At 38.0% G+C, this 13587-nt stretch overlaps 1 protein-coding gene across 2 annotated transcripts; it reads right to left on the bottom strand.

The window, feature by feature from the left end:
* Window positions 1-331: 331 nt before the first annotated feature.
* LOC105044942 (glycosyltransferase BC10) lies at window positions 332-11760 on the bottom strand. 2 transcript variants are annotated; one of them, XM_010923049.4, is made up of 10 exons: window positions 11080-11758; window positions 10860-10976; window positions 10669-10769; window positions 6919-6990; window positions 6700-6781; window positions 6510-6590; window positions 5679-5717; window positions 4191-4256; window positions 3814-3960; window positions 332-1103 (listed from the first exon to the last, which is right to left on the bottom strand). In XM_010923049.4, the coding sequence occupies exons 1-10, from the start codon at window positions 11347-11349 to the stop codon at window positions 924-926; spliced, it is 1155 nt and encodes a 384-aa protein (XP_010921351.1). In that variant the 5' UTR covers window positions 11350-11758; the 3' UTR covers window positions 332-923. The 2 variants fall into 2 exon arrangements, with proteins under 2 accessions (XP_010921351.1, XP_029122388.1); XM_029266555.2 differs by lacking the exon at window positions 6919-6990 and having other exon boundaries at window positions 11080-11760.
* Between the last annotated feature and the right edge of the window lie 1827 nt (window positions 11761-13587).

Genomic DNA, 13587 nt, shown 5'->3' with positions numbered 1-13587 from the left:
AGAGTAAGGAAACAGAGCTGGTAAGCTTACGCTGGATCAAAACTCTACTACTGTTTACATTCAACTCCTGTTTACCAACTTTCCTCTCTGATTTAAACATCGAAGGATCTCCGCCGAACACAAATCTGATCCATGCGTACGCTGTTTTGCAGATGTTCATTCCTGATGATAGACGATGGGGAGTTAGCCGCAATAGAACCAACAACCAAATCCAAACCTAATCTGCTTATAGAAATTTTTAATGTCCTTCAAACAAGGGAAGCGGCAGAGCTGCGTCATTAGGTGAGTCCCATTTCACATACTAAGAGACAATAGTTAGGAAACCAAAGAATTCCAACAGATCAATCACTTGCCCATTTACCACTAGACGTATAGTCTCAAAACCAAGATATTCGGAAAATGCGCAACAGGAAATGCCATGTTAAGACATGGAACTGCTCGCGTTGAAGCATGATCAACCAGCCGAAAAAAGAAAAATTGATTAGTAGTAATGATTTAACTCATATATAGCAGTCCTTGTCCTGACAGCTTGGTAGGTAGCTAACCACAAATCCTCTCTTCATAATCTAGTAATAGCATAAATCCGAGTGATAGCTTCTCCGCTTTTGCCATGCTCCGCTATAAATGTTGCATGCCGTGTTGTCCCGCATCATCTTGTCCAAGAACGGATCTGATTGATAAATAACTGTTTCAGACTTTGTACCCAATCGGTCAGACAGTACGCTTCTTGCTATCCTCAGTCTGTATAGAGGAATGTGTTGCCGCTTTGATGGTCGTAGATTATTTGGCAATCGCAGGTCATCCCTACTTTTGCTGCTGTGATGTTAGCGTCATGTAAGTTGCAAAGGCTGAGATGGCCCAGCTGGGTGAGTGCCATGCTACTTGCTGTGTAGAATTAGATGTATGGAAGAAAGAGATTACGATCATGAGGAACTAAATAACAAAGTAGAAGCATCAAAAGGCCCAACTAATCCCTCATTCAGAAGGCGCATGGCAGCACCCCGTGAGAATTTCCTTGCAAACAAGAAACATGGAACAAATGTAGCATTGCACTGGCACCATTCTGTTCGGTATTCTGTCTCGTAGTATACGTAGTTAATATTCTGCAAAAATGTGAAGCAAAGAATCAGTGAAGAATGATCCTCCAAATCTTAATCAGAGTAACCATAGATTTGTATGAGTATAAAGATACAGCCTGAACAATTGCAGTGAAAATAATAAAAGAGTAAAAGGATATAAGCTGAACAATCGCATAGATGATAATTTATTTTAGCATGCAGTTCAACACTTCCCAAATTATTTCAACTATGAAGTCAACAAAGTAAAAATATATAAAAAAATAAAAAAATTTAAAAATTTAAAAAAAATTCCAGAATAAGAAGCATATTCACCTCAGGTTACGTGCTGTTTACATACTTGATACATACTGAACACAAATACTTAATCGATCAGCCTCCCAAATCAAGCTCATCCATGGTCTTAAACACACAGCTAAAAACACCCTCATATACGACTACAATGATCTTTGAAATATTTGCACCACTCCTTTAAGGTACTTTGATGAAAGGAGGCCAATCCATTGATTCCTAGTGATGTTAAATCCTTATTTGAATTACTGTCCCATGGAAAGTTTAAAATTAAAAAATCCTTGCTGTGTGAGACATAAAGGTGTTCAGTCAAGGACAAGTGGTTTCATCACCTACCTTTTCACTACTTTGAACAAGTATGGGAGAGCATGCTGGAATTAGCATGTTTTAAGGAAACCAATTTAGGAAGATGCCTCCCAACTTTTCCTAAAAACCCACATAGTTTTGACTCTAAGATTATGACCCTTTACAAGATCATATATAATATGTTTCAAGGAAGCTGTCATAACAAAGAAGATTATGGGGGTTTATAAGATCATATCCAACAATGTTTCAGGGAAGACGTCAGAAGAAAGAAACCATGGTATTTTCAAGCAAAGTCTTGATGTGGAGAGGCAATGCACACTGTATCCACTGTCTTTTGCATATGTTTCTATCCTCAGCTGAAAGTTTTGTGCATGGAGAATTGAACCTTGTTTTTAGAATCTCTTTGTTAAGTTTTTCTCCCCCTTTCCTTTATTTTCTTTCATTTGATCTACTTTAGCTCATTGTCTTGTTGAGGACTATTGTCTATTTTCTCTCTCACTTAATAAATTTTTAGACTTTAAAATGACAAAGAAAAAGAGATATCAGGGTTTTTCCAACTTACCTGTGAAGTTGGTCTCGTTCTGTGAAGTTGGTCTAGTTGGAACGTGGCCTTTGGACTAATCATTGATGTCTCAAAGATAAATGAAGTTTCCTACACCTTGCATTTTCCCTCTATCTTACACATCAAGGGAAGTCCTAGAGGGTCACTCCCGCATAGCACTAGCTTGACTTGCTTAACCGAAAGGAAAGATTTCCCTTCTTGTGAACCAATCATTGAAGATTAATGTGAAGGCCACATGCCAAAGTATGATTAATCAAAAACTAAGGTACGCCATACCATACCACACCACACCATCCTGATTTGACACTGGTATACAGTACGGAGGGCGTACCAACACTCGGTATGCCGAACTGGCTTCTGTACTAGGCATACCAACATAGTAATAGGGCCCTAGTATGAGGTTTGGTACCGAAACGGGATATCTTGGTCAAAACTCCAGCACCAACGATAAGTCAAAAAAAGAAGAGGCTATGAATCAAGTTTTATCAAATCATACTTGGATTCATTAAGCCAACACCATATAAACAAGGTTAGGCTGGCAATCTAAGGCATGATGTTTGGTATAAACAACAGAAAGACAGATTGATTCTGTCTATCATCACATATGATATGTAACACATACATTCTTAAGGCCTCTATTAATATGAATGAAATCAATATCTGCAATTTTACACAAAAAGACATATTTGGTTAATTCCCATAAGCAATTAAAATGTATGAGTCCAAAGAATAAAACTACTGAAACAACATGTAGCATGGCAACAATATCTTATGGGCTCAGTTGGTTCGCAACTAGAATTAGAACTAGAATCAGAATTGGAATCGAAATGGCCATATCTCCTAATGTGTTTGGTTTGTGACCGGAATTGGAATTAGAAAGAGATTTGAAACTAAGAGAGAGTAGGGACCGGATTTAGGGGATTGGAACATTCCCAATCCCCCCAAAATCAGAATGGGAATAGGACTTCTCCCAACCAAATGGTTGGAATGGGAGACGCTCATTCTTGTTCCCAGAGTCCAACTCCCCTAACCAAACATGCCCTATATGTGATGCCAGCTATGACCATCTCAAATGGAGAGAAATATCATATAGAAAGTCTTAATGCACTATGATGATCATGGCTAAAACTTAGCTGGTCAGTAACAATCATAAAACATAAAATCAAGCAAACCAGCAACCATCTTCCATCCACTTTCATCTTATACAACTATCTACGAGATTAAGTTTTGATACGAAAATTTTGAATATGCCATTTTTTTGTAGTCATTCATGCTCTAGTAAATCCATCATCAAAATAAAACTATAAATATAAAACACTATTTACAAATTTACAATTGCATGAATTTTTCTAAGATATTCATAAATGTATATCGGACATTGATGTAAATATGCTAGAACATATATTGCAAATTATGCAGATTTATGCCACAGGAAGGCATCACTATAGCTTACAAAGCATAAAGATACCAACTCATGAAAAAAGGACATTGATACAGTTATGGTAAAACATATATACATAAATGACAAAAATGAATTATGTCATAAGCACTTCAACAGCCATCCAAAATGGTATTTACCCTTATTTCCTTTATGTGCTGAGGGCCTGCATCAGCATATTCAAAAGTCATAGGATGCCAATTTTGCTTTTCCTTATCATTTGAAGATTGATTCCATGAAGTATAAGTCAAGGTTCTTCGCTCTAGTTCATCTTCAAGCTCACTCATCTAGCAAAAAACAAAAGAAGGATCCTGAATAAAGAAATAAAGGAAAGAACCTTTTTTCTGTTAATATAAATATTTGTGCTATTTATGTACCATAGACCACCTAATCTCCAGCATCAGTGATTACAAATTATAATCATGAGATGTAACAACAAAATGCCAATATAATTAATTAAAAAAAAAAACAAAGAGTATCTTGCTAAATTGATGAAAAATGAAATATAAAACCTTACAGATAGTAATGTCTGCACATAGTGTTCATCTGGAATACAATCATGTTGCTTCTGAGCTGCTGCATTCTGCACACAAATAAAACAAGCTCATCAAAGATGAATCAAAAAGAACAAGACAATCAGCCCCTCAAGCTGCTAAAGTTTAGTAGAGAAAAATAGAGTTCAATATATAAAATAATCAAGGAAAAGGATTTAAGCCATTTCTCAAGGTGGACATACTAAAATCCAAAAAGAAAATTATAAACTAGGCAAGATAAAATTTTTCAACCAATATTAACTTTTATCAGAAAATATAATCTCTGATACCATAGAGCATAAGTGCATAACCAGAAAGCCTCATTATGACACAAAGAACTTGAGAAACATCTTGGAGAATCCTCTTAGGTTTGCCAGTTCATGCTCTAGCATGAATTTCTTCCAAAGGCATACTAAAATTTACAAAAGAAAATTATAAACTGGAAAAGATATAATTCCAATCAATACAAGTTGTGGCTTCCAATCAATACAAGTTGTGATATCTGGCACCAGCAAGCATAAATGCATCACCAGAATGGCAAGTTGTGGCTTCTTATGATATCTGTGTCTTCTCAAGCATCATCTTGGCTCATCTAGCATGCTGACCACTTCTTTTAAGTCATCATCATACCTTTGTTGCTTCCCTGCCTCTTCGACAGCACCAACCCTTCCTGATCAGTTTGTTTCTTATAAAAGTTTTCTTAACCCACTGGTTTTTACTATGATACCAAGCAAGACCAAATTTTTGAATCAGAGAGATGAAAGAAAGCATTCTTATTTCTAGTACTTCGAGGAAAATATCATGTGTAAATTCAACAAGTAAATCCACATGCAAATAGAATAACTTTCCTTCTGGAATAAGCTCACTGAGGGTGCGGACAGATGTACTAGGAAACCATGAAATTTAGTCAATCTACATGGTTTCTTAGATCACAAGTTCTGGATTTGTACAACCAGGTGTTCATTGTGTAGTAGACAATCACATTTTGAACCACAAGATTGGAAAGTTATAATCTGAGTAGAATTTTCCAGTTTTATATCCTTCCCTCCCTATCATCTTAATAATTTACTTAAACTCAGCCTGTTACAAGCCAAACATCTGCTGAAAAGCACTCAAATATCAAAACCTAGATATTTTGAATTAAGAAAAAAAATTCAAAACCATGATTTTTTTTTTTTTTGGTGAGGGTGGGGGTGTGTGGACTCCATACGGAGCTTAAGCCATATGGGATTGTAGGATCTATATCGTCAGATAAGCTTATAAAATTAAGAAAGATGTCAAATAGATTAAAGCCAGAAGGAATTTCATAGTATTATCATCTACCATGAAAACCAAAAAAGTTTTTCCAGAACATAATTATATGAACAGAATACCATACATCTACAGCTAAAAACAACCAAGAACTATATTTGTACCTCAAAAGGCCCTTTTGGGGCAACTACAACAATCCAAAAAAGAAAAAGGTGACTCACAATAATTTGCTTTCTCCCAAAGTCTAGTTCTGTTTGTCGCTGCAAAAGAGAAAGAAAGAAAGATCTTTTAGATAATCCTAATGAAGTTCATAGTCATATCAAAACATTACATACCAAAACCTTTTCGTTCAAAAAGTTTGGAAAGTGCCATAGTGTCAAATTTGCAATAACACTGAGCAAAGAAGTATAATAGAGTTTCATCAATCAAAAGGCGTTACTGTCTGGTGAGCAAACCAATCATAAATAACCTCTATAAATCAGTGAGAGGTTGAGTCTCCAGGGCAATCAATGTAAGATTTTTTCTCTAATTCATCATATTACTGTCTAACAACAGATATATAAATTCTATCTCACAATTTCAGCAGGCAATTTTATTGTGCAGTTCGGGGCTTGACTGAGATACTTGGTTGAATTTAATTGCTTGGTTATATATATGTTGGCTGAATTCCCTGTTTGAGAGGGGAAATACAAAAAACCAAAATTTTGGTTTCCCGCACATCATGTGAATCAAATTTAAGATTCTACTAAAAAAAAAAAAAGAGTTGTTTACAGCTGACACATGTCTGGTAATTAGGTATATATGCATGTGGAAACGAAAAGGAGTAATAATGAGATGAGGCCATGCATGTGCACAAATATCCTGTTGTCATTCTTAGTTGCATCATACCATGATAATCACATGCATAACAAATGAAGAGGAATAGTGGATATTTAATTTATGGTCAAATTTCTAAAATACATCTGACTAAATCCAAAAAAATCAATATCACACATAGAAGAACTATCTTGTTTAATAGAAGAACTATCTTTGTTTATTAAACATTGCCTTACCTTGCAATATCTCTTGAATGTTGGAAAGATAACATTGTCAGCAACGACAACCTCGGCATGTCTTCTAACCAAGGTTATCCACTGAAATACAACAGCCAATGCAATTAGAAGCGGAATTTAACAGTTGAAAGAAAAGACCTAAATAATATTTGATTGCATATATAACAGAGGGGAAAAAAAAATGAAAAACCTGGGATCCTTTTCTCCATTTGTCTTTTGGAATGGCAGGAGACATCTTGGGATTGTAGCGTCCTTCCTTTTTGTCAAGAAAGCTGGAGGGAAGCAATTCAGCATAGGAGATTTCATAAAGCTTGGTACCATCTATTTTTTCATATGTTATAAACTTGCTGAATCATAAGAAACAAACTTCAATATGATAAAACAACACTCAGCCTTTGTCATTGACTACCTGTCCACAAAACTTTGTGAAGAAGACATCAAGTAGCTATATATATAGCTGAAGTTGTAAAGAGGAACACAGCTGCAATAAAAATATCATAATCAAACAACTGAATCCACCAGTATCAACTACAAAGCTTCAAGGTATCCAACTTTAAGAACATTAAATTACAGTAGTTGGCTAAAAGGTTGGGCAAGAAAGCGGGGAAAATACTATTAGGAAGGTTATAAGGTTGGCATGCAAAACATATGAAAAAAAATGATACAATGAATGATAATAATTGAATCATTTCTGGAATGATTTCTGAATATGAGATAATTAGTTTAGAAAAAGGCATCAACCAATCAGAATGATTCATCAGAAATGCAAGGGTAACAAGGAGGCAAACAGAATATCTCCAGTAGCTAGACAGTTTAACTTCTGTTTCTCCTTTTCCTACTTGATAAGCTGATCCCAAGTTGGGAAAGAAGTTCCTTTGTTATTATATCTATGTGATGGTCTTGACAGAACCTGAGGAGGATAGGGGAAATCACAACTGATTTGCAAGTCAATTTTCCAAAGAAACAACCTCAACCATAGCAAGCTCTATCAGCTCAAAGATCTTTTGTTTCAAGTTTAGAGTAAGATAGATAAGATAGTCAGCCATCATGATTTTAACTTTATGACATAAAGTAGCGAAACAACTCATTGTGTAATATCTATGATTTAAATGTAACATCACACTTCAATGTTCTACAAAGAAGCCGCAATATGCTGGCATAACTGCATACTTTGTGAAAGGCTAGTGTTCAAATACAATTATATGATTTTAATCTTTAACCAACTAGACCAGTTAATCCATCACAGAGGCGAAACCATCAAAGTCAAACATTGTTAGGTAGACATAAGAAAGGACTGGACAACATCTTGTTTTTCAATCAACCCGAAGATCAAGGTGCTAAAATATAAGAAGGTTTTAAAAAAAATTGCTTCCTTTATATTTATTGCGACCAAACAACTTTGCACTCACTCAAAACTGGCAAACTTTGAGATTTCTCTTACAAAATGCTTCTTGAGAGGTCAACTAATCACTAGCAAGCAAACTGAACCTAAAAACAGATGGATGTAACATACAATTTAGACTTTTTGCCTTGTATAAGCCAATTTTAGGCTTTTAGCAGAAACAACACAACTTAGGGAAACCATTGAAACTGACTGAAAGCCTGAAATAGATTAATTTCGGTAACTGAACCAAAATTACAAAAATTATAGGTTTCAGTCAAAACTTCAATACTTATCTCACACAATGAATGACACCATAAAAGCAATAGATCAACATATTACTTCAAAAGAAAAAACCAAAAAAAAAAGAGTGAAGAACTGATGCTTCTTGATTTGAGATTCCACATAGAATCACCAAAGTAATGGTAATTAAGATCCCTTAGGGGATATTTAGAGATGTCTTCTACTTTACCTATACTATATGGAAGTATCAGCATAATTTTACTGGAGTTCTTCAACAAATTACGCCTCATCTATAATAAATGTGAATTGAGTTGTGAAACTAAAGAAGCACCATTTCAGTTTTTATTTAAAAAAAATAAGAGAAGAAAAGAAACATCAATTCGACCAAATCTTGGGGAGAAAAAGAGATACAATCTTTTTAAAAAATAGTAAATTGGAAACTAATAAAAACATTTCAAAACAACCTTACTTTGAATAAAAGGGCAACATTTTGATTGCAGACTGCATGTTACTAGGATAAGTTGTGCATTAACTAACATATTAATGTAAAAAAAAAAAATTAACAAGGCAATATGTGGTGTAACTAAGTAGCATCCCTGCAGATTTTGACAAATCTAAATTTTAAAAAGAAAACACTAAAGAATATTGGTCCAATCCCTCTCATTTGCACTTGACTGGTGTTTGTCTATGTATGAGTCTGCATACATGCCCAGGTATTCCTTGGCTTATGGGATACTTTGCAACTATCACAACTCTCGCAACATCATACAAACATATATCTACTCCAATCTTATATATATATATATGTGTGTGTGTGTGTGTGTGTGTGTGTGTGTAAATGCACACACTACGTTGGTAGTGCCTCCATCCGCCACGTGTGCAAAACGTAGATGTTTTCATTCACCGCATGTGCAAAAAAAAAAAAGGGGCGAGGGCCTGCGAACACACTGCATGCGTCGCGGGCGTTCAAGAGTTTGGGGGAACGGGTGCGCTGGAGCTAGCGATAAGCCTGCTGTGACGACAATGATCTACTGCAGCCTAGGGTGGTATGAGGAGGCTGTGCCAATGCTGGATCGAGCAGTAGCGCCGGTGTCAAGGGTCGAAAAGAGAGCACGAAGATCGGAGGGGTTTCTTAGGTTCTAGTTGGGGTTTTTTGCTCGAGCATATGGGTTTTTATGCAAGCTGTGGCGGTGTGAGCGGCAGAAGATCGAGAAGGAGGAGGCGATGCCGGTGCTGGAGCAAGCAGTGGCGGTGGTGCCAGAGGCCAGAAGGAGAGCATGGAGATCGAAAGGATTTCTTAGGTTTCGATTGGAGTTTTTTCTCGAGCATACTAGTTTTTGTACGAGTTGTAGTGATGTGAGCGGCAGAGGGCCGAGGAGGAGGAGTCAGCGCCAGTGCTAAAGCAAACAGTGGCGGTGGTGCCAGGGGACGGAAGGAGAGCACAGAGCTCGAAGGGGTTGCTTAGGTTCCGGTTGGGGTTTTTCTCGAGCATAAGTATTTCTGTGCGAGTTGTGGCGGTGTGAATAGGGCTGAGGAGATTGAGGCGGTGCCGGTGCTGGAGCAGGCGATGGTGGCGGTGCTAGGGACCAGAAGGAGAGCACGGAGATCGAAGGGGTTTCTTAGGTTCCATTTGGATTTTTTTCTCAAGCATACGGATTTTTGTGCGAGTTGTGGCAGGGGCGCCAAGGGGGCCTCGCAATGACCAGTAAAGGTGGGAAGGAGGCGGAGGGTGGCGAGAAAGCCGTTGGCGGGGGGAGGGGGGAGGCAAAGGTTAATTAAAAAAGATAAAAAAACCCTTGCAGGTTCTACCTTACCTTCAAAGGAAGAACTCTTTGTTTTCATCTAGCCAGGTATATCAAATGATAGAATAACGATTGAAAACCAAGTTGTTGGGATAGGCATAGAAAAATGTGAAGAAAATAAAATTAAGCTTCTCTGCTTCACCAATGCATTGACGTTAAAGCTATGCACAAGAGGTTGGAAATCTTGGTGATAGAACTGATTTTCTAAGCTTGAAAGAGTAGTAATAGGAGTTGCCCTAAATCAAAAGCTGAGGTTGAATTGCATGTTCCATCTAACTGCTTGGAAAATAAGATGATACTAACAGTGGCTATGTTTTGCCCATTGCCTTTCTTGACTCATGAATCAGTTACCGGCTCAGCCATAATTCAATCTCCTGGATATTAGTAATCCAAGCAGGTGACATCCCGCTTGTTTCATACGAAGAAGAAAGTAATCCCCACCTTCTTATTGCACAAATATTTAGCTACACAATATCCCGACATGTGAATATTGATTCTACAAATATGAATAAGAAACAAGGATGATCATCAGATCATACGGAATACCATGCCCCAAGCAAACTGCTCGAGGAAGGCAAAAGTTTAAATTTTAGAATTAAGCATGAAAGAAGAACATGAACGTGTTATTTTAGTCTGCAACAAAGAATAAAAACTCTGAATTTTAACATGATACAGTAAGAAACATGAATAATTATAGCACTAGCACACCAAGGAGTGGTGGACACAAAAATACCTGTCAGAGATTAAAGCAAAGCGTTGGTTCGCAGGATCGTCGAGGGCGGTTGCAAGCAACAAGCGCTCAGCTTGAATCATACTCGACTCTCCCCACACCACCTGCACCGGACCACCAAACACGCCCTCCTTGTTAAAAGAACGAAAAGAGGGGGAAAAAAAGAGTCATCAAGAAAGTGGGAGGAGAGAGACCTTGACGCTGTTCTTGAGCTGACGGCCGTAGAGGAAGGGGGATCTCGTGGTCGACTCATCAAAGACGAAACCTGGCTCGGAATGGATGTAAATGGAGTAGTTTTCCTCGTCGGCATTCTGTAGAACACCATCCAATCATTCATGTGAAACCGAAGGAAAAGAAAAAGGAAACGAATTGAGAGAGAGAGAGAGAGAGAGAGAGAGAGACGATCGACGATACCTGGAAGAACGCGTGCCAGACGAAATCGAGGGGAAGATTTGAGCGAGCGAGGAACAGGAAGGCGATCTTGGGAGGCCCTGAGAAGGAGGAGGGCCGTCGAAGGGGCGAGAAGGCGGCGGGAGAGGATTGGGATTGGGAATTGAGGCGGAGAAGGGCGAGGACGCAGACAAGGACGGAGAGGGACAGCACCAGCTGCAGCCCCAACCAGAAGTGCTGCCGGATCGACGGCGACGAAGATGGCGGCAGCCTCTTCTTCATCGTCGTCGTCATCGTCGCCACCGTCACCGTCACCGTCAGCGTCACGGCCAAGAAGAAAGAAAGAAACGACTAGGAGGAGGAGCCTTTCGCATTTATTAAAACAACGCCATCTAAATTCAGTTGGCGATCATCGTCCCGGACGTCACGTCTCTCTCTTTCTATTCCTTCCCCTTTGTCACCACGGCTTCCTGTTGCCTTCCCTTGCCGCCAAATAAACCCTTTCTATTCTTCTTCAATTCTTATACTGTTACTACTGGGAATCGTCCTGGTATTGGTGGTATTGGTACAGCGTTGGCGTTGTTGCGGTACTCCTTTCTTCTTTTTGGGTGGTGATTTAAACTATATGGGGTTGGTGTGGTGGGGACTACGGGAGTGCTGCCGGTCCGGTTCTAAATCCCCCTACCCTCTCCGCTTGCTTAATGCTCCCATCTTTCTTTCCTTCTTTTGTTTTTCTCGCCTCTCTCGCGCATTCCACGCGGCCCGCTTCCTTGGCTCCGCGTAACTCAGCGGCAAACCTCGGTTAAGCAATTTATTTATTTTACTAGTACTAGTTAATAACGCCATCTTTGGTTGTATTAAAGAATTTAAGGGAACTATAATTGCTATTGTTAAGTTTCTATTTGTCCTGATATAGAATTAACGCACGATCACGGCCGTCTGTGCTTCCGTTCACGTGCCACCTGGCTTTTTCCAGATTGGTCGCCTAACCGGTCGTGTGTGATGTTACAATTGATATCGGATCGCTCTGTCAACGGCCGTTCCAAAGTCCACCGCCATCGTGAGCTTCTGCGCCGCCCGTCACGTGTCCGAACTCGAGCGTGCGAATCCTCTTCACCATGAGTCCTGGAACGGTGTCCGGGATGGACACGTCCTTTGGGTGGTGAGAACGCGGCCTCTAGGTAAAGAATTAAACTTTTCAATTAAAAAATATATATAATTTGCACAGTTAATACCGTTTTGCCGCCTCGCTTTTGTCGTGACAATAACGATGGCAAATGACAATGCACGATTTACTCGTTTAGAATAGACGTTTAATATATATTTTATAAAGTAGTTTATATGTTAGTTGTTAACAACATATTCTTAGCAATACGAGGCTTGTAGGAGTGGGCATGACGCAATGTCTCACAGGCCGCATGCAGTCAAAATTCAGATATCTTCTACCAGATCATGATAATAATAATAATATATCAAATACTTTGAAGGAGATTTGTAAGGTGCTACGTGGCAATGTGTACTTTGAAAGGTGAAGCAGGAGATGGGTCTATTTGCGTGATCTTGGTGACCCGATTCAAGTAATCCACCACCAACCAACCCACGCGGCAAGCAAGCGCGGCGAGGCATGGAAGCATGGGAATGGACCCTTCGACGGACATGCCGAAGGTGTGGTGGACTGCGAAACCAGAGATCAGCCAAGGCTATTTATCGAGAGCGATGGTCGGCAGACCAGACTGGATATTAGCCAGGTGACCTGGTCTACGGGCAATATCTTCAAAAATCAAAAATAATTGAAAATTATATAAAAATATAAATCATGCTACAAAACAGGATACACACATAGATATACATGTATGTACGCACACGCATATATATATATATATGTGTGTGTGTGTAATATATGTATGTATACCTGCATGTATATGCATGTATGTATATACAAATATTAATTCATTTTATCATATATAGCATATTCCAACTATTACTGAACTCTCCTATGCTTGTATACAGAAAAAGATTAATGTGGCAAAACAATCACTCCAAGCTCCTTATTTTTTTTAATATATGTACTTTTTCAATAAAAATAAGATAATTTCTTTTTCTTCCGCTACTCTTTCCCTCCCCACTTATAACAATGCAGATGTGAAAGCAAAATATTCATAAGTTATGGTTGAAATATTTTTTGGAGCTTATTTAAATTTTTTTTACAATAATATTGTATATAATTAAAGTGATTTTTCAATTTTTCATTTAAACTCTTAACTAGATATTTCTTAATCTTTTATGTAATGAATTATACTCGTAAGTCTAACAAGTATGAGAAGTTATTACTAGACTTTTAGAGTCTAATTCTTTAATACTTCTCATTCTACCGTTATGAAAAAAAAAATAAATTTTAAAAATATTTAATAATATTTTTGACCCTAAATGCTAATTTTTTATTATTGTATTTGATATAGACTTGACATTTTAAAGTTGGCTTTCATACAAATCTTTCATATTTTGTGGTATATGAAGAAAAGTATGGTTGGC

Source organism: Elaeis guineensis, chromosome 2, assembly GCF_000442705.2.
Source record: "Elaeis guineensis isolate ETL-2024a chromosome 2, EG11, whole genome shotgun sequence".
Taxonomy (NCBI): domain Eukaryota; kingdom Viridiplantae; phylum Streptophyta; class Magnoliopsida; order Arecales; family Arecaceae; genus Elaeis; species Elaeis guineensis.
Note: the sequence above shows the minus strand (reverse complement) of the source record. Positions and strands in the feature narration are given on the sequence as shown.